This window comes from Epinephelus fuscoguttatus, linkage group LG8 (assembly GCF_011397635.1).
Source record: "Epinephelus fuscoguttatus linkage group LG8, E.fuscoguttatus.final_Chr_v1".
NCBI classification, from domain to species: Eukaryota; Metazoa; Chordata; class Actinopteri; order Perciformes; family Serranidae; genus Epinephelus; species Epinephelus fuscoguttatus.
In genome coordinates, this window is record NC_064759.1 from 6,670,995 (window position 1) to 6,695,850 (window position 24,856).

The window sequence follows — 24,856 nt, forward strand, 5'->3', positions numbered from 1 at the left end:
ACAATTTACTAGAATTGGTTCCTGACATATTTGTGCCGTTTGCTCAGAACTACAGCAAAGGGAAAGAAAATGAAACCACCTCCAAACTTTTAAGGTACTTTAATGATATATGGGCCTGACGCGTGAGGTGAACGGGCAGCTCTTTGTTGCAGCGGGGGGGGGGGGGGGGGCGGGTTTTGAAGTCGGGCCAATCAATTAACAGTCACTTGAAATGGAGGAGGGATAAATTCACATTTAATTGTATTCAGGCTCATGCGACTGTACAGTTGGGAAAAAAGGGGGACTGCAAAAAAAAAACTACAAAAACTAGGTCGGTTTGTGGTCCTTCAAACCCAGTGGTGTGATATACTGCACCCTTAAAGCTCACAGTGGTATTTATAGTGGCTCTGGAGATTTCCCTTGTAAAGCTGCAGGCTTGACCTGTAAACCAGGGCTGCCTCTCGCTCCCAGCCGCCCACTCGCCCACCCCAAACCCCCGTCTGTGCAACGCATATGAAGACCTCGCCGGCTCAGACGAGACGAGTGTGTGTGTGTGTGTGTGTGTGTGTGTGTGTTTGTGTGTATGAGCGGGGGGCGGGTTGTATGAGGTTATAGCTGTCTGTGTGTGTGTGTGTGTGTGTAGAGGAAGTTATCTCAACCCACTACCAATCTTTGCTTGTGTCATCATGGACAATTGAGCGCACACAAATATGACCGATACAGGGGTCGATATTAAGGATAGACTGATACAGGGGTCGATATTGAGGATAGACCAATACATCGGCCGGCCAATATATCGGGCCGATATTTGAGTTTTTTACTTGTATCGGCCGATACACGCGTGGGTTCGCGGATTTATTTTTCCCTGGCACTTTTTTTCATTTGAAAGTATGTGGTTAAGTTGAACAAAGCTGTTGAATCCTACTGTGTACAGTAGTTATTGTTTTATTTATGCTTCAGCTTAAATATTTGTTTATTTTATAAAGATATTACTGGAAGATTTAAGAGCACTGAACTCTTTTTTTTATTTGAATGTATAATAATAACAATAACAATAATATTCTACCTGTTCTACCTCAACTTTCCATCTTGTTTTAGTATTTTTTACTATTCAATTAATGTTTCTTATTTTAATACTTGAGACCTGTAATATTTGTTATCATTGTGTCATTTTTTTTATGTAAATTGAGGGAGCAAAAGCAGTATCGGCTCCAAATATCGGCTCAAGAAAATCGGCAGTCCATAATCGGTCATCGGCTAAGGGTGATGGAGAAAAATCGGTATCGGCATCGGCCCTAAAAAATCCATATCGGTCTATCCCTAGTTGATATTTGAGAGTAAAAAAAACTGCAAACAATTAGATAAACAAACATACTATCCTACAATATTTACTTATTGACCAATACATGTTGTTATACACAGATATGTGATATGCAAATATAATCTCGGTCTATTCTTTGGATTTACACACAGACAATAGCAGATTACAGAGCAACCAGACAAGATAATACAAAATAACCAACAATGAAAATAATGAGGGGAAAATGGGTGTATGTCTTATTTGTATTGAATCTTGCTTCATTACTTAAATTCACCACAGGGTGTCTACAGGTCCTTAAAAAGTCTTAAAATGTCTTAAATTCAATGTTACAACAATAAGGCCTTAAAAGTCATTAAATGGTCTTATTTTCTAATTTGTGAGGTCTTAACTATTACAGACATTTATCTAATTTCATTTATGCATTTTTTTAATTTAATTTTTCTAATGTTACAAATCTTTAAATAACTATAAAACTTTAATTTTACTTCATACTTGCACCAACCTGTTGGCAACTGAACTCACTCCGATACTCATATTCTATCATAATAATTACCTCTGCACAAGACCACATATATACTACCTGCCTGCAGTGCTTAAATAAGTAAAACATAAATTGTCCAACAATCTGTAGTAAATTTAGTTCAAAGGGGTCTTGAATGGGTCTTAAAAAGCATTAAATTGACCTGTCTGATAGCTGCTGGCATAATTTGTACAGCCGACACCCTGTACAAATTATGTTGTTTGCTTATGAAAAATCTGGTGCAGTCTAAGTAAACTTTTAAATGAATCATTTTACATAATAATTTTGTACTGCTGCGGGCTGGTTTTCATCACCCCAGTAGAGAGTAGTTTGTTATTCTTATATTTTTGAAGAGGTGTGACAACTTAAATTCTCCTTAGTTCCAGTTCCTGTCGTATCGAGGGTGTTATACTGTCACACTTTGCTCTAGCTGACTGTTACTGATATTAAGAGTTTTAATGTACGTGGCTGTAGACCTGGGGTGATGCTGTGCTGTTACCTCACAGCAACAAGGTTGCGCGTTCAAATCCAGGCTTGAGACCTTTATGTATGGAGTTTGCGTGTTCTCCTTGTGTCAGCGTGGGTTTTCTCTGGATACTCTTGCTTCCTCCCACAGTCCAAAGACATGCAGGTTAATTGGTGACTCTAAACTGTCCTTAGGTGTGAATTTGAGTGTGAATGGTTTTCTCTATAGCCTCTTTTACACTGCCTGTTCAAGGCGGGAATATTGTGCTGTTATGCCGCCTCGCTATTCTGTATGGAGGGTACAGTCGTGGATTGGGGGGACAGAGTTGTTATGCCTCTGAGCAGGGAGAGGAGGTAGCAACGGCGCCAGAATGATGTCTGTATAAACGGGACAACCAGCAGGATGGAATCACGGGAGGCATGTGTGACTACATGTTATGTGTTAGCCATTTTGCAGAAGATTTAAAAAGTAGTAGTTAGCAGCTAACTCAAAGAAGAACAACAGCATCTGAAAATAATCACAAATTAGGAAAACAATTTGGTCTTGGAGTTCCTTACCCTCCGAGCAAAGAATGAGCTCAGATGCTATGTAACAGAGATGGTAAATGATTGTTAATGACATGTTATGCCATTGTTATTGTTTGTAAAACACTGCCGATGCATGATTGTATGTCACACTAGAGGCCATCGCTGTTTTGTTACATGTCCTGCTTGTCACGCCTCTTTTGATTACATGATAATGGCGTGCTATGTAAAATCACACATTGGAGCAGAATTGTGCTACCATCATTTGGTTCTGTGTAAAAAAGCAAAGCTGGCATGAAGACGGGACTTCGTAGCAGCCTTATAGCGTGATCTCTGTGTAAAAAGGTCTTACTTCTAAGTCCTGTGACAGTCTCTCCAGGGTGTACCCTGCCTCTCACCCAGTGTCAGCTGGGATAGGCTCCAGCCTCTGTGACCCTAAAGGATTAGCAGTTAGAGATAATGGATGGATGACTGTAGCGCAGTTTAGTAATGTGATAATTTACAGTAAGTTGTCTACAAACGGAGACTTGGTTATTCATCCTTGTTGTGATACTTGCTCAGTTGCCAGCTTGGCAGGTTTATCACTGCAATTAGCAACTTTTCAGACCTTCACATTAATTTAATTTCACACACAGTGCGGCTGCTCTGTCTGCTGAGACCAAAGACTGTAGCAAATAAATTCTGCTAATCGGCATGACATTGTTTGGCAGCATGTAGTGCTATTGGCTATTAGCCTCTTTGTGAAGCAAGCAGCCATTTCATGTAAAAATCTACTGTATTTGGCAACAGTCATAATTTGTACCCAAAAGCAGTTGAAGCTTCAGTGAAGTTTGCTCATTAAATAAGACCCAGAAGCTTGTTGCCCTTGTAGCCCTGCAGTCTGCAGACTATGTTAATAGGCTCCTATTAGACATAGCTGGCTTTTTTAGTGTGATGGTGCTCCAGAGCAGACAAGATTTAGGCTGCCACTGATAATTATTTTCATTGTTGAGTATTCTGCCAATCGCTAAGTCTGTTATATGTCACAAAATAAAAAGAGAAATGTCCATTGCAATTTCCCAGAGATCTTTAAATGTCTTTTTTGTCCATCCAACAGTCCAAAACCCAAAGATAGTTTCCAATTATATAAAACAGAGAAAAGCAGCAAATTGTTTCATTTGAGAAGCTGTAATTTTCAAGTGTTCTGCATTTCTGCTTGAAAAATGACTTGAATTTTTAATTGATTATTAAAATAGCTGCAAATTAAAAGGTGTTTCTCAATAGTGGGATGTGAAAATGCAGTGCAGGAATATGAAAAATTGATTTTCCATATAAAAACTATGCACACCAGGTCCTATGCAAAATATCTGTAATACCATGCTCCATTTTCGGAAAGGAAAAAAAAATAACGTGGAACTAATTGAACCCCAAATTTGATGCTAAGGTTAGCTGTTATGGCTCGTCCCTTTCGTGACCAGCATATAACGTTAGCAAGAGCGTACTAGCCACATCACCATCTTCATTGTACCCCACCTGCTGGGCAGTCCCAAGCCATAAATTGACCTTTATTTGACTGTTGAGGTAGTCATCACGGTACTGGTTGTATGATGTTTGGTGTTGAGAAACCTAGTGGTAAGACGTTCCCCCATTTCAGCAGCAAGCCAGCTACAACCTGTAGGTATGACATCAGTTGGAATGTAAAGGATTTCATTTCATTGGTCAAACACATATTTTCACAGGCAGAAATGTCTGAAAATGACATCGTCTGCATGTTATTCCCCCCTCGCAACTGTGCGGGAGAAAATTTTACAGCCAACAAAGAATACATTTTTTTGAAAGCAATGCAGCACTTGTTTTGTTTCAGCTTTAGTCAAGATGCCGTTGAAAGAGGATCTTCATTTCAGCTGTTAGAAGATGAGTTATGTTACCTCTAAGCCCACCTGGATTATAACCTCTTTGTTTGTGGAATTTACAAAATAACAGGAAGTCTGAGCGATTACTGAAATCAGCACCTTTCTGACAACGTGTCAACAACAGTTTGACTTCAGAAACATTTTTTATTGCAGGGCTGTTGTGCCTGATTAAATTATACTGTCCAGCTGCTGTCTATGTGTGTGTCCACCTCCTCATGTATTTCTGTGTGTGGAGTATCGGGGGGGCGCTGCTGCAGTTTGCACTGTAATGATGTAACACATGGTTGTATTACTGTGTGGGCCTCTGGTTAGCCTGAAGGCACAGGGGAACATGCTGCGGAGCAGAACTTAGACGCTGTAGATCCTGGAGTAATTAAGCAGCTCTTCTCTCAAAACGGCCACTAACTGCTGGTGAAGTCACAGTAATTTAAGAGGAGAGCTCATAAAAATACACCTGTCTTTGGTTGAAAGGGGGAGAGAGCGTCTCAGGGCTTCATGCCGGCTGTGGAAGGAACCATTTTAGATTTAACTTTGTGAGTTAAAATCCAGCAGACAGAAAACTTTTGTTCCTTTGTAAAAAACTCTTCTGTTTTTTTCATATTCTGTCTGTCAGTTTTCCTTTTTGTAGTTATGAAAAAATTACCCAAATAGAACAATAAAAAGCTTTGTGTTTAATTTCCCAATATGACTGGGATGTGTCCTTGTAATAAATGAGTTCAAGAAGTGCTGCATTGGCTCATGCAAGTTTGACACTTGAGAAGCAAATCTAAATCCACGTAATCCAGTCCAATCCAAAATATTAAAAAACATCTCAATTGTTTTCACACCTCATTAGATTTTTCCATCATTTCATCTCTGTGCTGATAGTGTTTTCCAATCTGAAAAGAGCCCTTTTCTGTCAGACTTTATGTAGGGAAAGATAAATGCTCCATGGCCAAAAGAAGAGGTCAGAACAATATTATGAAGTTCATGTCAAACACAAAGGCACAAAGTGACTTTATTTTCAACACATCACCTGACTTGTCGGCACAAAATTGCAACTCCCACCCTCTCTTTCCCGCTATCGCAGCCGTGAGCGGGCAGATAAGACAGCAAGCGGTGAGAGGTCGGCGTTATCTGAGAGCGTCGTTTCCACCCACCAGATCTCAGGTGCGAGAGGTCAGCTGGTCTTTTTTTTTTTTTTTTTTTTTTTGTTTCAAAGCAGGAATGTGTGGTAGCAAGAAGCAGCGCTGAGGTTAACAGGATTGTTAGGAGCAATGGAAACTCTGTGAGCATGACATCATCTGAGAGCTCGCAGGAGTGGAAAGGAAAGGAAATCTCCTCCCAGGGAGAAAATGGAGGGATTTGAAAGAGAAATGCTGGGTAGGACTGTTCCGATGGAGTAAACAGCGGGGTGGTCGACCGTACACAGTGTGAAATATTATCACTCAATGTGCAGGGGATCGTGCCCGTCAAAGAGTAACCGCTTGGTTTATGTTGTCAAACCACTTGCCAGGTAAAGCTATGGAAATCTAACAGCAATTGGCCCTCAGGGGGTTCTCCAGCAGTATTTAGTTTGGCTTTTGTGGGCCCAGTTTCTGTGGCCAACGTTGACTTTCTTTTGAATTTGTCTTCCTATTTGTGCTTTAATTCATGGGTGAAACACAACAGTCATCCAGTTTATGATGCGGCCTCGGAGCCAACATGTGAACCTGATTGAACCTGACGATAGCTGCTTTTACTTACAGGATTATTCCTCACTCTTCTTAAATGTGCATGAAGCTGATTGCACAGAACTGAAAGCCCAATTTACAAAATCCAAAACATAACAAATGATAAAAGACTTTCATAAAGTTCAAATATAAACAAGTCAAGGACTTTTACTGTAGAATCTATCAGAGTAGGTCTGAATGAAGTATTAATTTAGCAATCTTTATTGCAGTGCAAGCTTTCATCACTCTTCACTCAGTTTATGAATCTCTCTCTCTCCGCCACGCTCATTGGCTTACTGGCTAACAATCACACATCTGATATTGTAGTAAAATCAAATTCCTCATGGTCCTTTTTCACAATAGTTTGAGCTGCAGTATCTCGCCTGAAGTGAGCTGGAAAATGTCTCCAGCTGCCAGGATCTGTGAGCAGTGGGGGGTTTGGACTGACTTCAGATCTACGGTTGCAAAATTGGGAATGGCCACTATCACAAACAGGCCTCCACCAATGAATATTTTCTACATGGACAAAGAAGCGATTGAGAAGGTTTAATGAGGAGGTCCATGGTCACATAGTATTTCTTTCTCTTGATAATTACCTAATCTCAGGGCTGATAAAGAGTGTTGCTGTCTGAGTCCAAAGCCTGGTGTTCATTCACCTTTTCTCCACATGCCATGATGTCCTTGAATAAGACACTGAACCTCAATTACTCCCGAAGGTTATGCCAGCGGCTACCAATTTAAACTGGATCGGTCACATCACCCAACTCCTAAAGAAGTATTTTACTGCTGGAAAGACGGTCTTTTAATAAAGCTAGGGTGTTTATGCAGTAGAGAGACACAAACACTTTTGAAATTGATGCTACATGACCAGAGAAGACAGAGGAAGGGACTGTGGCATTTGCTTTTGCTTAAAAGGTAGAAAATCTACAACTACCAGGATGCACTGTGCCGCACTGACCCAATAAACGACCTGCTGGTGGGCGACATAATGCAACTCTCCTGTCCAGCTTGCTTGGAACAAACAATCTTGTATCACAGCTAAACAGTAATCCACAATTGTTTCTGAAAATGTCTTAGGCGAGAAACAGGGAAAGCAGTAACAGGATCTTGGTTTATATTTTGATCAGCACTGCCTGAGTTTATTTGATGTGATGTGAGTTTAGTCTGAGTTTGACAGAGAGAGCTCGGCATATGGAAATGAGGAAGTACAAGCTGTAGTTTGAGCAACAGCCCCAAAGTCAGGGAATATCCGTTGGATGATGTGTTTCGCTGGCAAATGAGCAGGGAGATGTGGCCGCTGGCAAACTACACATTGTTACGATACAAAGCTGGTTGAAAATCGACAGTCTATGCTTTTAATATAGCCACAATCTGATACTGATCCAGTGTATGGATTGGTGCATTCCCGGCCTCTCAGGGTGCTTTCAGACCTAGAGTCGTCTCCTTTGGTCTGAATCAGGGACTAATTTTGTTCCAAAGTTGTATAATTGCCTAGAGTTGGTTCGTGTTCTCACGGCAGCATTTACAAGCGGACCAGATAAAATGCTTTGTGCAAGAAAGCTGCAGTACAGGAGGAGGTGCACATTAATAATCCTCCAGGACTGTAACATGCTCACGTTTAACCCAAACAATGTGTCATGTGACTGCAGTTGGTTCACATCCAGGTCGGAACACCTTCTCACCACAAACGAACCGCACCAGAGTTCCTTTGGAACCGGACTGAGACCACCTCTTCAAGAAGGTCTCGGTCTGGTTGTTTTGGTGCACACAGGAGTGTGATTGCTGTGTTCACACCTGCCCAAATGAACCACACTCAGGGGGCAAACGAACTTGAGTTTGATTGAACTGAACCAAACAGGGCAGGTGTGAAAGCACCCTCAGAGACCTTCAGCCGCTCCAGGGCACAGAAATGAATAAGCTGTAGCTGGAGGCATTGTGTTTTTAGGTTGTCCATTCATCAGTCTGTCCATCTCATTCTCATGAACCTGGAGGGAATTTCTTTAAATTTAGCCAAATGTCCAATCATTGGTCAATAATAAACTGATTAAGTTTTGATGTTCAAAGGTCACTGTGATCTCACAAAACATGTTTTCAGCCATAACTCAAGAATTCATATGCTAATATTGACAAACCATAAATAAATGGGATAAGATTATGAAGTGGTGACATTTTATATCCAAAAGGTCAAAGGTCAGCTTCACTATGACACCATAATGTTCTGCAAAAACACTTTTCTGGCCATTACGCAACATCATAACTCAGGAACAGAAGGGGAGATGTTTGGTCTGATTCTAAATTGGTGACACTAACTGCAGCTTGAGTGGCTGGCAGATGCTTTCAAGAATGAGGCGTTAATTCTAGTTTTCTTTTTTGAACTTTGATGTTGAGCTCCCGTAGCCTTTTGTTTCAACTTCTCTGCCTTTGAAAACATTTCCTCAAACCACATTTTAAGGCCCACTGCATGGTTCTCACGGCAGGCTCTGCATGCTTGCAGAAGCACCCACAAAAATCTGCAATTATGTAATTTTGGCTGGCTCAAAATTTAAACAGTCATGCTTGCCTTCTTGTTCCAACGGTGCCCCAATCACTTCCTCTCCTGCAATCAGATGGCAAACATATTTTTAATGAGAAGAACAACGTTTCAAGTAGAAAGTAACACACATGCTAAACAGGGGTGACATGAAGCTCCTGCAGAAGTTCTGACAAAGAAACTGTGCAGCTTTTCCTCTTTTCGTCCTCAAGAGAGAAATGTCCTGCTGTAGATGAATCCACAGCTCCCACTACAGTGTGGGAGAGAAATGACAACTCTTGCACAGACAAGACTGAACATAATAACTGTTACAGGAGCACAAAGGGTCAGAGGAGATGGTGTGTGGGTGGTGACCATGCTGAGCCCAAAGGTGCTCAACCTGACTGCTCATCATCTAGACGTCTGATTCTATAAAGACTTGTACTTCAGGTGAACAGGCATCTGTCATAAGCCCTTTTTACAAAAAGACCACTCTGTAGGCTGCCAGTTCTGCCAAACAGCTGTGGCATCATGCAGCTCCTGTGTGTGATTATAGACAGCAACCCACCATCATGAAAGGGATGTGACATGTAACATAGTAGTGTTGGCTCTTTAGTGTGACATATAACCTATAACAATAACAACGGCATTAACATGGCAGTAACAATCATTTACTGTCCCAGTTATATGGCAGCAGATCTCATCATACTCATTTTCATTTATGGCCGCTGTTCTTCTTCTTTCAGGTAGCCGCTAACTGCTAATTGCTACTTTTTAAATAACACATCTTCAAAACATCTCACCTGTGCCACCTGTGATCCCGTCCTGCCACCTGTCACATTTATACATCTTTTCGGCACTGTTACTACCTCCGATGCCGCCTTAGGGGCCGTACACATGCTGCGTTTTTTGTGCCCTCAGATTCATTGCTTTCAATGCAGAGTTCAACTTTTGGAGCCCAGCAGCGCGCCCTGAATGTCACGTGACAAGAAACAACCAATCACAGACAATAGATACCTTTCCCTTCTTCAGTAAATATCAGTCTGTGGTAAGTGGACAAAAAAAGTGGAAACATTGATCATTTAGGTGCAGGACTCCCAGAGCTTTACATCTGTCTGATGGAAGATAGGCCCACACACTTATAAAACAGTACCTGGAAGAAGATCAGCTCTGCACTCAGGATTTCAGGTTGCTTAGTAACCTCAGACGCAACCTGCCACCGTGCTCTTTGAAAGCTGGCTCAAAAAAGGCACAAGAGTAGCACCCAGTACCCGACCATGTGTTTTCCGTGCCATGTCTGCGGCCCCTTAAATGTGAGACAACTGTCCCCCCATTCTGGGATCGTACTTTATATACAGAATGTGACACGGTATAATGGTGTGTTATTCCTGCCTTGAACAGGCAGTGTGAAAGGTGTCATAGTAACCTCCCTTATACATGACATGTCTGCTCTCCCTCTCAGAGGCCTTGAACTGCACCTGGGAACAAAAATCATTTTGTTCGTAGAGAATTAATATGGACAGCTGACCCAACGTCTTCATACTGCTTCGTGTCCTCTCTACTTTGCTGTTGTTGGTCATTTCCTGTGAACCTTATATTCTACCTGACTTCTACCTTCTCCGTGCCGTCCCCTCAGAGGTCCTGACCTGAACTTTCAGACCGGACATCATTTTCTTTTTGAAGCAGAGGCTGCTCAGTTTCTCTCTGCACAGCATCCTTTGCTGCCCTCACAGCCCTACGCTTTTCAACCAGCCTTACAGGTTGAATTATTATCTTGTAAAGCAAATTTTTATTCTGCAATGAGCAGATCTGATCCTATTTTAGGTTTCGCTTTTTATTGCTTCAGTCAAATAAATTGGGCAGTTGATCTGCACTTAGCATGTTTGCTGTTGTGCAGCACCTCAGAACAAGCTGGCAAAGATGGCACATTTTTCTCGTGGTCGAGCTGATTACAGCCGACCACATGTGTTACATTATTCATTGATTACTGCCTTTTTGGTCTTGCCTACCCAGAACAGCTGGTTCCCAACTCTGCAGAAGGGATGCAAAACAGAGGCTGTCATATTTTTTTATGAATATAACTGAGTGGATGAAGGAGTCAAGGTCCCATTGAACTTATTCACACATCCCTCTTCTCTCTGCGCCGTGTAAATACAAACTTGGGGTTCATTTTACCAAAGCAAATGAATCATCCTGTCCACTCCACCCTATTTTGTGTTTGTCTTTCATCCCTCCTTCCTGGACGAGTGCCCGCTACTCCATGTTTCTGCCAGCTAGTGTGGTCTTTACCATCAGGTCCACCAGTGTGACCACCCAGGAAACTGTGGTTAATGATGAGGTGAAGACTTCTCTTATTGAGGCTGAAGTGGTGCCAAGCTGCCGGGGTCTGAAGTGAACTGAACAGATATGGAACAGGTTCCTCTCTGGGATTTGTCCTGTGTTTTCAATGAGGCATAATGGTCTGGATGAGTCTCTGTTGACCTTACATGTGACCTTCCAGCAGACACACGGTGAAAGAGAAGAAACACCAGATGTGCAAAGGAAAAGCCGCTAAACAACTGTATCGTTCTAAACTGGCGTATCATAAGACCACTTTGTGTTTTGCTACAGTTTCACTGTGCAGCAACTGCCTTTTCACATGTGTTTTGTCTGGCTGCACTCTGGCTATGTGTGTGTACGTGGGAGTGTGTGCGTGGGAGTGTGATGGCGATATTTCTCATGGCACAGGCACTACACGGACTCTCTGGTGAGACATTAACCTGCTCAGTGTATCCTTCCTGAGTCTGCTCAAACAACCTGAGCACAGAGACTGAATATCTGCTCATAATGAACAGACAGGAAGTCTTCTGTGTGTGCGTGTGTGTGTGTGTGTGTACGTATGTTCCTTCGCACATGTGCAGGTGTACTTGTGTATGACTGTGTATGTCCAAAAGTGTCTGTGTTTCTTCATCATGTGCGTGCTGGTGCCCCTGTGCATCTGTGAAAGGATTAAAGAGGACATATTGTGCTCATTTTCACATTTATACTTATATTTTGGGATTTTACTGGAAAATATTTACATGCTTTAATGGACAAAAAAACCACACTTTATATTCCTCAAATGGTCTGTGCAGGAACACCTGTATTCACCCTCTGTCTGTCTCAGTTTTCGGGGCGTGTCTCTTTAAGTCCCCCTCCCAAAAAAGCCCAGTCTGCTCTGATTGGTCAGAGTCTTCTGCATATTGGCCAAGGCTATTTTAAAGATGCTCTTTGACCCCATGGGAGCTACAGGATATGACACATGCGCAGTGTAACTGGAGCTGTGATGTTGGAGGGTAACAGCAGACGGCGCTAGAAATAAAGGGATGGGCTCAGGTGCTCTTTTTGGTGTGCTGTTTTTAGCCCCTTTGGGTGCCCTCAGCTTGACAGAACTTTTTGGATATGCTGAAATGCATGGCGGCCGATATACAGTTTTTATATAGAAAAGCAACTGTTTTTAGTCTTTTATTAAGAAACTTTTCAGTAAATGCAGGATTGTGATTTTTCACCCGTTTCTTTCTAAATAGATTGTGGACTGCAGACGCCACAGTGAAACGAATCAATCACACCCATGTTCTATCTGATAGTGAGCAGGCAGTTGAGCCTTTTGCAAAGCTAGAAATCCATTAGTTGCCAGGTAAATTCAGAATTGATTTTAAGATTCTTTTCATAACTTTTAAAGCTCAACATGGTTTAGCCTCCAATTAGCTGAGCTTCTGACTAACTGTGCTCCAAGTCGTGACCTCAGATTCTCTGCCAGTCGTCCCTAGATTGAGGTTGGTGGTGACCGGGCTTTTGTCATCAAGGCCCCGATACTCTGGAATTTCTCAGCCTAAGGAGATTAGGATGGCTAACACACACCTGCTTTTAAATCATTGCTTAAAACATATTTTTATAGGACAATTTTCCCTTTTAATGCCTGATTTGTACTTTTTGATTTGTAACTTTTGTGTTTTATTTCCTTTTCTTATATTTGTGCACTTTGTGAAGCACTTTGTAGCTTTGTTTAGATAAGTGCTTTACAAATAAAATAATTATTATTAAAAATATATTATAAAGTGCAGACCAGATTTTACTGCGCATGTGTTGTACCCCAGTGATATGAGGCAATATGGTGCTCTGACTTTTCATCTTTTTAACCACCTTGATCCATCATAGGCAGCCGGGGAATGACTGAACACAGAAAATCATCAATAAAAGCTTTTAAACACAACCACACATGTTCCAGCAGGACTAGCTTCTTTACATATGATGTCATAGATCGGTCGCCTGTCCAGATGAAGTGCAGGCAACTGGAGGGAAAGACTACTAACACTATACAAATGCATATGATTTGAGCTGTTTACCGCTGTTCCACATAATCAAAACGGGAAAAACCAAAGGTCACTTGAAAATAGTAGGGCATAAAGGGGAGAAGTAAAAAAAAAAAGACACTGAGGAACAGCGACACGTCAATCAGAAACCTCCATCTTCAGTCAGGAGCAGTGGAGTCAACTAATTACAAATGTTAAATGACATAGCAAGCCAACAGATGGTCTGTCGCCCTAGTCTTCACGATGTGTCCCGCACTATTGGCCCTTGGTGGCCCTTAGCGGCTTTTTTCCAGCGGATTCAGCATGGTGAATCACATTGGAGATGGGGGATCCCAGAGGTGGATGAAATCCTTCTGATTGTCAGTTCAGCTCTGAGCAGGACAAGAGAAACGTAAGTGAGGAAAGTAAACAAAGAGCTAAAGTCAAGAGGGAGGTAGATCAAAAAAAGAAAAGTTAAATAAGGTAAGATTATTTTTCGTTAGTCACTGAGCTCTTTAGCAGAAATGTTTGGTGATGGTTTTGTTAATGTTCACTGGTGCACGGTAAATATGCTTTGTTCTCCCAATATGGCATTGTGTTGTTAATGTGCTTACTGGCTAATCAGCGTCATGACGAATACAGACTACTGCCGTCTGCTGGTATAGAGAGTTACTTCTCACCAAGCAGGCACAGTACGTAGGTGATAGTTGGCCGTCAGTAGCCTTTGCGGTGTGTTCATGTGCAACTTTTTGGGGGGCTTTTTGCCTTTACTTTAAGGGGAATGTTTAAGTGTGAAAGGGGAAGAGAGATGGGGGAGGACATGCAGCGGCTGCAGCAAGGTTTTTGCCTTTGGGCCCTGGGCCTGTGCACTGTAGGACTTTTCAGTAATTCATCCCTGCTGTACGTGAAACATCTTAGTTGGTGTCCTTTATTTGTAAGACTAGAGGGTTGTCATGTCACGAGGAGCTCAGAATTTGTTTCTGTGAACTTAAAGTTGGAGGAAAAATAGAACAGAAAGCTGCTGATCTGCCAGATTCTCTTAAAGAAATTAAAGAATATACAAACAGCGAAACTTCAGACTGTGTGCTGCTTAGTACTTTCGTGTTGTGTGTGTATTAAGACTCAGAGTGCTGGTGTAGAGACAAATGAGCAGAGCCACTTCTATGTTTTAAGCTCTGTGCTGTAACTTTGGATCAAACAGCATTAACACATATTTTCTCTGGTTTATTTTCACCAATTTAGTCCTGATGCAGCAAACTCCGCCCACTGTGGCTCTGCAGCCAGGTTAAAACAAAAAGTTATTTTCCGACACAGTTCAGTCCAGGTCTGGTGGACTGTAGGCAGCCATATGGAGAGGGAGCTCTGGAAACATCCCATTACAGGTCATATATCACACGTCTGACAGCAGCCATTCTGCCTTGTTTTCATTTCAATCACGAGTGCAGCTGCTTTTCAGAACAGCGAGGCTCTGCCATGTTAACCCACTGAAGGCTGGAAGATGGAAGTCGCCAGGGGCACCACAATGCACTCTGGGGTGTTTAATGTATGTGCGTGATGCTTTGTATCCATCAGCAGCACACAAAATGACTCAGGCCAGTGTCGAGTGTTGTTCTGAAGGTCAGGACAGATATTTTTATGTTGGAGCTGCAGATGGCCGTCATTTGATATTTTTATATTGGACCATGTTTTAAGTGCTGAGGGGTTTTGCCAGAGTTTCACTCATGTCAGGCTGCAGAAGATTTAGAGCGATGTTGACACCATTTTGGGACATTAAAACTGCATTTAAAAACAGAAAAGGGACATTTTTTTTAGATGACGCAGCTGTTTAGCCAACGTAACTACTATTTTTAGTTCAGGCAAGTCACCCATGTTTAACTTGGGATTTAGGACATCTGAATATTACAGTATTACATTTAGTTAGTTTATTTATTATTTCGTAAACTCTCTTTGTGTCCGTGGCAACTGTCAAACAAATACAAACATTACAATTAGGAACAGACATTTAACAACAACGTGCTCCGCAACAGCATCACCAACAAGCACAACAAACTGCAAGTGACACACACCTCACATCATCCTGATTTGTTTAATAGAGCTATACTGGAAGGTATGAAGGATCTCTGGGCGTGGCTAGTCCGCAAAGGTGGTACCCTGTACCTCCGTCCTGATGGTAACAGCTCATATTCAGCATGCGTGTGACACCACTTGACACACAAAGCAGCGAAACACTTGTTGCTGACCTGCAAGACCTGTGAGACATTTTGCCAATCTTATGAGGTTTGTTCTCAGTAACAATAGACGGTGAAAAGTACCACGAAATTAAGAATACTCTACAAATGAGCAATAAAAAAAAGAACCAACTATATGTCTATCCACTCCAAACTGTTGACGCTTAAAGTTTAAACATCCTCTCCTGTAAATGGCACCTATGTTCAAATCCCATGACAGTCTGTCATCAGTTACTGTTCCTAGATATTCATTATCATTTACAACTTTAATACAGTCACAGGTATTTAGCTTGTAGGCTTGTAATGCCTATTGAATGTCTAATTTGAAAGTTCATTTCAAAAACAAGAAACCCAGTTTTGCTCTTCTTAGGTCCAGAGCTGAGCAGAATGGCTTAAAAAGGCAGCAGGATTAGAGGGCAGCATGGTGGTGCAGTGGTTACCACTGTCACCGCATAGCAAAAGGGTTTCGGGTTCGAACTTGCCAACCAGCTGGGGCCCTTCTGTGTGGAGTTTGAATGTCCAGGTGCCTCCCACAGCCCAAAGACATGACTCTAAATTGCCGCAGGTGTGAATGTGAGTGCGAGTGTTTGTCTGTCTCTAGAGCCACTTTTTACGCTGCCTGTTCAAGGTGGGAATAGTGCACCTATATTCCACCTCGCTGTTCTGTATATTAGGTACGATCATGAAATGGAGGGGCAGAGTTTTCTCACCTTAAAGCCGCCATGGGCAGTAGTAACAGTGCCAGAACAGTGTCTGTATAAACAGGACAGCAGGCAGGACAGCTGTGACTTCTACAACGTGTTATGGATTGGACTCACTGCGGGAGATTTAAAAAGTAGCTGGTAGCAGCTAACTCAGCAGCTGAAAATGTCTGCAGACTGGGAAAACAATGAGATTCTGGAGCTCCTTTCCCTCCGAGCAGAGGATGTGATCAGCCATCATATCACAGAGACAGTTAATGATCATTATTGCCATGTTAATGCCATTATTACCATTTATAAAGCACTGCTGACACATATTTATATGTCACGCAAGAGGCCAGTGCTGTGGTGTTCAGCGTCCAGTCTATCACACCTCTTTTGGTTCTGCACTGCCGGAGTGCAGTTTTAAATTGCACACTGGAGTGGAATGATGCTGCTGTCATTTGGTTCTGTCTAAAAATGAGACGGAGCCTTAAGCCCAGTTCAGACCAAAGATTCTCGAGGACACAAGTTGAAACAGGTAAATACTCACAAAGCGCTGTTCTGCAGCGTTGTAAAAACCTCCCGACTTTACGTTCTCAAACCAGCTGCCAGCAATTTCACCAGCTGAGTTGCAGGTGACCCCATCAGCCGGCTTGAGTCGAGCTCAGACGGGTCAGTTCACCGCTGCAACTTTTCTCTGCGACGTTCCAAAACAGTTTCGTCTTGAGGCGAATCTTTGGTCTGAAGTGGACTTTAGAGAAGGGACTTAGTTGCAGCCTTATTGCCCTGTATTATATGATTTATTAGTATGAGATTTCTTTATCATTCTCACCTGTTATGAGCAGACCCACAGTCCGACACTGGCACACCGTGAGTGTGGTTTGATTTAGGGAACCAGCGTCTTTTGTGGTCGACACTCCCGTGAGCCTTCTTGATGGCCACCAGCCTTTTCCTTCACAGTTCCTCAACTGATAAAAAATTGAGACTTGGGTTTGTCTCGTCTTGTCAGTTGCGCAGACAGCTGTTCGTCTTGTTGGTGTAATTAATTTGCCGCTTTTCAGAGCGGTTTTCTGCACTGCTACAAACCGGGAGTAATCTTTCCCTGACTCCATAGTTATGTTGCCTCAACAGGCCAAAAGTTGACTTTGATTGATAATTATGTTTTCATTTCTAACGCTGTGGAGAGCGATGAGTAGAGGCAAAGGTGAGCAGGTGTGGTCGAGCCGCAGGTGAGTGGTTGAGGTGTGTGGAGACAGAGGCAGATGCTATATTCATATTAATAGATCAGCACATGCTAAATGTGGCTAAAGCGTAGAGCTACATCTTTTGATGGAATAAAACAACAACTTCTAAATATGTGATTCTGATGAACAGAGAGAAGTTTTAGGGGTTTAATCAGTACCAGGGGAGGAACTTTGAAAACACTGACATTACACATATTCCAGGCTCTTGCAGAATTGTCCAATATTGATGTTCTTGTCTGGTGAATATTGTTAACATAAGTTCTAATGACCCTGGTGAACTTTGAGCTAAACATTAATCTCACATGCTACCATGTTGGAGTTGGTTAGAAGAAGTGTCGGACAGTGAGAGACAGAGAAAGAGCCGTCTCCCCTGAGTACGTGAAGTTCAACAAAGAGGCAGAGAAAATCAAAAACCACATGTCTGTGGCTTTCTGTATTACTCCCCTTAACAAAGTACCTTCTGCCCAAAACAAAGTGAGTGTGAGTCGATTTGCTGAGATCTCTACTTTGGGAGCCGCTGCTGTCAGGCCGTAGTGCTTATTTGTAGACGATCAAACCCGCTTCCTTCCACGATGTAATCTGTCCCACATGGATTTCCTACAGAGTCCATTAAAATGTAGCGTAGTGTGGCTGAATGAAGAGAGATGGGAGCAGAGAAAAATAGGTGCCCTTCCTTTGCCTCAACATGCGGCTTTGATAGAAACATCTGTCATGTTTCGCTCTGTTTGAGCGAAATTTGATTTGCGAGGTTCTGCCAAGCGTCTCGATCCCAATCCGTCTCCAAGATGGACACAATGCAACTTCACATATTTGTAATCTTCCATCTGTTTTTCCTTCAGTGAATTTAGACTTTTAGCCGTCATGTTGAAACTGTATGAAGGCGGCTTATGAGGAGCAGCCGACTGTGAAACTGCTTCATCCAGTGAGTTCCAGTAGGCATGTCAGTGTGATGTTTATTTGTCTTTACTTTTATTCTTAATTTCTTTGTAAGAAACTACACTACCCACAACCCTTAGGAAACCTGCTGGAAAGGCTCATGTTACCATAGAAACACTGAATATAACTAAAGAAGCTGCTGCTGCTATCGGCCTAAAAAACATTTCTCACAGCGGATTTCTTCCTGTGACTTTCTGTGAACGATACAATGGTAAAATTCCCATTTATAATAAATATTGGAAATTATGCTCTTAATTATATTGTGTCTTTTAAGTCTATTCCCAGTGTAGTTTTGTTTAAAAAAAGATGCCTTCATTATCTAATTAACTTTTACAGCCATCCGTGTCTGTGTTGTTACAGTGGGATATTCAGATCCTGTACTTTTAATTCAAGTAGAAGCAACAATATCGTAATGTAAAAATATTCCATTTAAAAGTTCTTGCTTAATAAAAGTATTGATAACTGCTAAATATTCTTATAGTATCAAAGTAAAAGTCATCAAAGCAGAAAAATATTTATTGTTGTATTATTAGCTATGTGTAAAAAGGATTTTAATGTTGCAGTTGATCGAGGTGAAGCTAATCTGAAGTATTTTAGTAGTTTAATTTATAAAATTTGTCGTTAGTAACAAGTACCGCTCTGCACAGCGAACGCAGCCAGTGGGTGTTGACAGACGGCAGAGCACGCAGGGGATAACCAGCGCTGCTAGTCGAGTCAGTGATCTCTTTTAAGTCTCTTCTTAAAATATACTTTTATCTGAGAGCCTTTCCTGATTTTACTTGACTTTTAAGTTCATTTAGTCTTTTATTTCCTCAGTTTTTATAGATGGAAGTGTTTTTATCAGCTCTTTGTAAAGCACTCTGTAACTCTGTTTTGAGAAGAGCTTTATAACTAAAGATATTATCGTATAACCTAATGTTGAGATTGATCCTGTTTGTGGTTGATTTGGAGTTTAGAGCTACAGAAATATAAATGTTATTTGAATGTATTCTTCAGCGTCTGGACGCAGTGAAGTGGAAATGTTTAGCGGATCAGCGCCAGCAGAAAACACCCTCGATAAGTTCCTTTTATTCTCTCTCAGCGGGGAGGTGGTGTTCAGGTACTGCGAGGTAGAAAAGCAGAGAGCGGTCTGTGTTATTCTCTCTCCGAGTCTCTCTCAGAGGAAAACAGCTGCCGTGTCCTGGAGGAAACGCTGCTTTTTTTCCCATCAGGCTGTTCTGCCTGTGATGGACAGCGGTCTGGTTTTGGCTTGAGCTGCGATGTAGGATGCAGTTTATGGGCCAGAACGCAGCGAGGGGTGGAGGCGAGGGCGGTTTCTGGCTGAGGCCCCCTACCCCCCTCCAGCCCTCTTGGAATAGCGAGGTCCCCCATGACAGCGACCTCTTTGACCCCGTCGTGAGAGCATCAGGGGAGAAGACCCGGTCCTTAACCTCTGGGCCCACTTTCTCCATCGTCCTGAGACTCTCGCTGTTTTCTTTCAATTAGAGATTTACTTTCACTGTTTGTGTTCGCTGGTCGTAAATGATACCTGCCACACTTTTTATGGGTTCTTCTTGGGTCATAATTATCCAGCTTGCTTTTACTCAGCGTAGCATGATGCAGATTAGTGAACGCTGTTATCCAGAAGAAGTTAGAATAAGTGCATTCATACATCTCGAGGGGGATGAGTCAGATCAATGTTATGTACTAAAACATTCATCCAATCAACATGTCATACAATATAAACAAGGACAATATAGAGGTTTTTAAATTGAGTGAATATCCAATCCAATAATTTCTTATCAGTCTGAAGAAAACTTTTAATTTTAAGAAATGGTGGGAAGCACCTAAAGTCAGGGTGAGCCTCATTTTATAGAAGCAGGCTTTAATTAAATAATTACTTTTGAAAAAAAAAATAATAATTAATCAGGGCTGGGCATATGGAGAGAATCCACTACCTTTTTACCTTTTTACCAAATACCTCGATATCAACATTACAGCCATATTGTTGGGTTGATTATTGGTGCTTACACAGAATATTCACAGTGATATTTTCTGATAGATTCTAATCAGTAATGTGGATTTAATGACTCAGTGGGTGAAGGCAAATAATAGCACAGCTACTACAGTCTATAATGTTTAGGTAATTACATCATTTTATTGTAACACAGCCTTTAAAACAGTCACTATATTACAATATCCAAAGATGATAACTAGTCTTATATCACAATATGGATATAATATTGATATATTACCCAGCCCTGTAATTAATGATTAAATGGTCAAAAAAATGTGCAGGGAAAGAAATCGAGTTTAGGTTTTAAAGGCTCCTGTTCTGTAGCTATAAGAAGGCACTAATATCTGAGGAAAGTGAGATAACACAGATATAGAGCTGAAACAATTAGTCGATCACTCAGAGACATCATCAGAAATTTTGATGATTGTTTTTCTTTAGCAAAAATGCCAAATTTTCACTGGTTCAAACTTCTCAGATAATAATATGTGTTGATTTTCAGTGAAGATAAATTAAAAATCTTTGGACTATTAAGTACTGTTGTTTATTTATCAGAAGAGGAGGGTTTTTCCTTGAGCCTCTCTGAGTGACGAGCAGAAAATGCACGACCCTCCCTCCACCACAGATTAGTTATTAGATTTTTAAAACGTACACTTTGATGTTCGAAACTTGAAAGTTGAAATCCTGGAGTTAATAAAAGCCTTATTTCTTCACTGGTTAGTTTGTGCGAATGGTTTATTTTTGGCCACATTTTAAAAGAGACATAAAATAAAGTGATTTTGATCAGATTTTGGTTATTTTCTTATTTTTGTTTTTGTTTTTTTTTCCCACAGAAGCGTTTCATTGCACGTGAGGTGTTCAAGGACCGTTGGAAATTTGAAAATCCAACAATAATTTCTCTTTTCACAGTTTCCGGCTGTGATAAATATTGTCATTTTGGTGATTTTTAAAGAAAGCATGCCTTCCAAACAATCTTAAGTAAAATGATTACAAAGTACAACCATTTAAATTTGTGTGCACCTCCCCTAAGCTAAAATAAAACACTTAAGTCTCTCCCGAGTCCTCTTCCCCTCCCTCCTCATAAATAGCAATCAGTCCCTTGGTTGGACAGTTTTCAAAATTTTTCCCTTAACTTTTCCATGATATTTTTCCAGGAATTTATTTAAGTATTTTAAAATGGGCGGCTCTTTATAGGGATACAGCCACACATTATTAAACATGCACTTCCCGGGCATCTGTGGATGAGCACACTGCTAGCTCCTCGCTTGTTAGACATTCCTGCTATTAGTTACTAGTGACGTATCAACGGTCACACAGTGCAGCACTAACTCTTAAATTAGTAATACAGGGAATGTATTTTCTGTAACATTATATCATAATATTACATACTTGTTTTGGGATTTTTATTAACATTTTAAACAACAAGACAAAACAAAACAATGTAAATTCAAAACTTTTCCAGGCCTGGAAAACAGTTTGTCTAAGTTCATAATTTTTCCAGGAATTTCAGGACTGTTTGAGCCCTGAATCAATTAAAATAATAAAAATAATTGGCATATTAATTGATAGTCTAAATCATTTTTAGTTGCAGTCAGGCATCTGAGTTTTAATAAAATATCTTTATTAATACAGACACAAGATTGTGTAACAAGACCACCCTCAAACTGGAGCTGTTAGCTCGTTAACACTTTCACAGACCTACAAACAGATTTTGGTCCTTGCTCAGAGAGCAGAGCAGCTGTTTATTTCTATTGCTTAGATAACACCTCACTCGTCACCTCGGCTGAATGAGCAAATCTTCATATTCTGAGTCTCTGTAAAGGTGTCGCAGCCTTTATTTTGATTATTCACAAACATTTTGAGAACACTTTCAGAGAGCTCCTAACTCAGACTAAAAATTCTAACAAGAGTCCTGGTTTAGGAGTGATTCAGGAAAATTCTCAGACGAGTTCTGAACGAGGAAGAGACAGAAACATTCAGCTGGATGAGGAGGTGTGGTCGACCCCGGTGCCCTCTTAGTCATAATGAACAGTGAAGTCAGTCGGCCTGATCGTAGAATTTAGTCTCTATTAAGACGTGGTGTAATTATGAGAGCTGTTTTATGTAGTGAACATCCCTGTTGAATAAAATGTGAGCCACACTTTAAAGCCTGTAGAATGTTTAAAAATCATAGGCGTACTTGTGCAGCAGCCTGTAGTCGCATTTATGTGCTTAGGTTTATTTCCGATGCTGAGAGTTGTGATCACATTCATATCTGGTGTTGCAGCGTTATTGGAGTGGGTGGGAGATGTGAGCACGTCTCTGATGAGATCGACCACAGACGTTATCCCTGCACCATCTGATCTGTAGCGTTTCATTAACTCACTGTCATCCAGTGATTGGAGAATTTTTTTTTGTCTTTCCACCATTTGCTCTTCTACATAAGAAACTCATGAGCCTCTCACTCTTTACTCCTAACACTTTGTTAACCTCAGGCGCTCTCTTAAGGGCTAAGATGTTTGTATCTTTACCAGGATCTTGTCTTAATTTTAGGGGAAAATATTTGCTAAAAATTTCCTAGAGTTTCATCACCAGGAGAAACTCTTTGTACCCGCAGGCTTTGTGACTACGGCCCCTGATTGTGACCTCTCCTCTCTGTCTGTGTTGTCCAGGCCTTTGTCTCCCTCTCTCTGCTGTACTGGGCTCTGCAGAGCTTCACTCAGCTGCTCACCATCAAGAGGAAGGCCGACTGAGTCGACACAAGAAGAACCCGACTGAATTTTAGCCTTTGAAGTCATAATTGTTGACATAATTCCTTAGTAGCATATTTTAATCACCTTTAACACTTTGTACAGTTTCATCTGTGTGTGGAGAAACAGTTGTTGTTCCAGCTTCTGCTTCATTCACCTTTTATCTGCAGCTGGTTGAAGTCTGTTTATGACTTTTCATCATTCAGCCATAAGACAAGGCAAGGTGCTCAACTGGTGCTTTTTATCAAATGGTGCATTTCTCTCTTTATAAGCATCTTCTGTGCTTATGTCCACACCAGTGGTTCTCAGACTTTGTCTGTCATGTCCCCCCCCCTCACAAGCTGAATTGTCAATTAATCATGAACAATAACTGGGGAAGCAGCTTATAAGAAGGATCCATGTTGAATTATAGTGAAATAAAAGTTGGCATAATAACATCAGCATGTTTATTTCCCCACATAAATCATATTCATCCAACTTTGTTTCACTCCATATTTCCCCCTGATCATCAGCCCCACCTGCACAGGCTCTGTGACCCCCCCAACAGTTTGAGAACCACTGGTCAGTGCTGTTATAACAGGGGTGCTGCACTGCTAATCAAAGTACTAATGAATTAACATTTTTATATATCACCTGAACCACTGTGGAAATGACTTTATTTTATGCCTCTACAGTACTATGCAACATATACCTCTTATCAGTGTTGGGGGAGCAAAGCTTTGAAAGCTGCCAATTACTTCACACTGGAAAAACTACAGCAAAGCTACCGCAGGGAGAAATGGAGTTTGGTGTACTGAAGCTGCTTAGAAAAAAATAGGACTGAAGGTTGGATCCTTGCCATGCTAATCAGTGCCTTAATCAGTATTCAAATGCTCTTGTTTTTTTTTTTTGTTTTTTTTTACACCATAATGCTGAAAATCCCAAACAGCCCATAAATTAAGAAGTAGTAATCCAACATAACGGCTTATGCATCAAAATAAACTATTAGTTATTCTTAGACAAGGACATTTAAACTTAGTGAGAGACCTAGTTTGGTGACTCTGACAGTTTGACCACCAGTGACAGACTTACAGATTCAGTAGCAAGATGTTGACAAAGTCAAAATAGTTTTAAACTTTACAAAGATGACCCCCAAAAAGTCGAGTGCCAGATATGTTAAAGGAAAATGGCGCATCATTAATCTACCACCAGCTTGGCAAATCCCCTGAAAGCTATCAGTAACAGTTTCTTTTTCAAGTTATTAATGTTACTGCAGCCTGCATGTTAGCAATGACTGAAAACTGATGTTTCAAAAAACATGAATATTTCTTCAAAGCCACAAAAGAGTCCAGGACGTGGTGTTGTAACAAATAGGATTTCTCAGTTAGTCAGGTAGCTTCTGGTACAGCACCCAACAACATTTGTTAATAAAAAGCAATGATCAGTTTCAGTCAATCAATTTTATTTATAAAGCCCAATATCACAAATCACAATTTGCCTCACAGCGCTTTACAGCATACGACATCCCTCCTGTCCTTTGGACCCTCACAGCGGATAAGGAAAAACTCCCCAAAAAGTCCCTTTAACGGGGAAAAAATAGTAGAAACAATACTTTTGGCTAATTATGGTCCAACAGGGTTCAATTACAGGAGAGAGGTAATGATAAAATAAAAGTAAAAAATCATTCCCTTCTTTCTGATATGATATGCAAATATGACTGTAGTTGAACTACCAGGAAGCTCCTGCAAACTGTAATTAAACTGCTGGTTTGATGACGTGTAGTTCACCTCTTCCCAACACTGCCTCGTACGAAACAAATGCTGCTCATACTGAAGCTTTAACTTGCACAACA

The 24,856-nt window shown here is 41.1% G+C and overlaps 1 protein-coding gene across 1 annotated transcript in view; it reads left to right on the forward strand.

Moving 5' to 3' along the window:
- agmo (alkylglycerol monooxygenase) overlaps positions 1 to 24,269 on the forward strand; it is a 78,298-nt gene extending 54,029 nt beyond the window's left edge. The window contains exon 13 of the mRNA XM_049583339.1: positions 22,948 to 24,269. Within this exon, the coding sequence (XP_049439296.1) occupies positions 22,948 to 23,028 (81 nt within the window). The 3' untranslated portion in view covers positions 23,029 to 24,269. The remainder of the gene's footprint in view (positions 1 to 22,947) is intronic.
- The last annotated feature ends 587 nt before the right edge of the window (positions 24,270 to 24,856 follow it).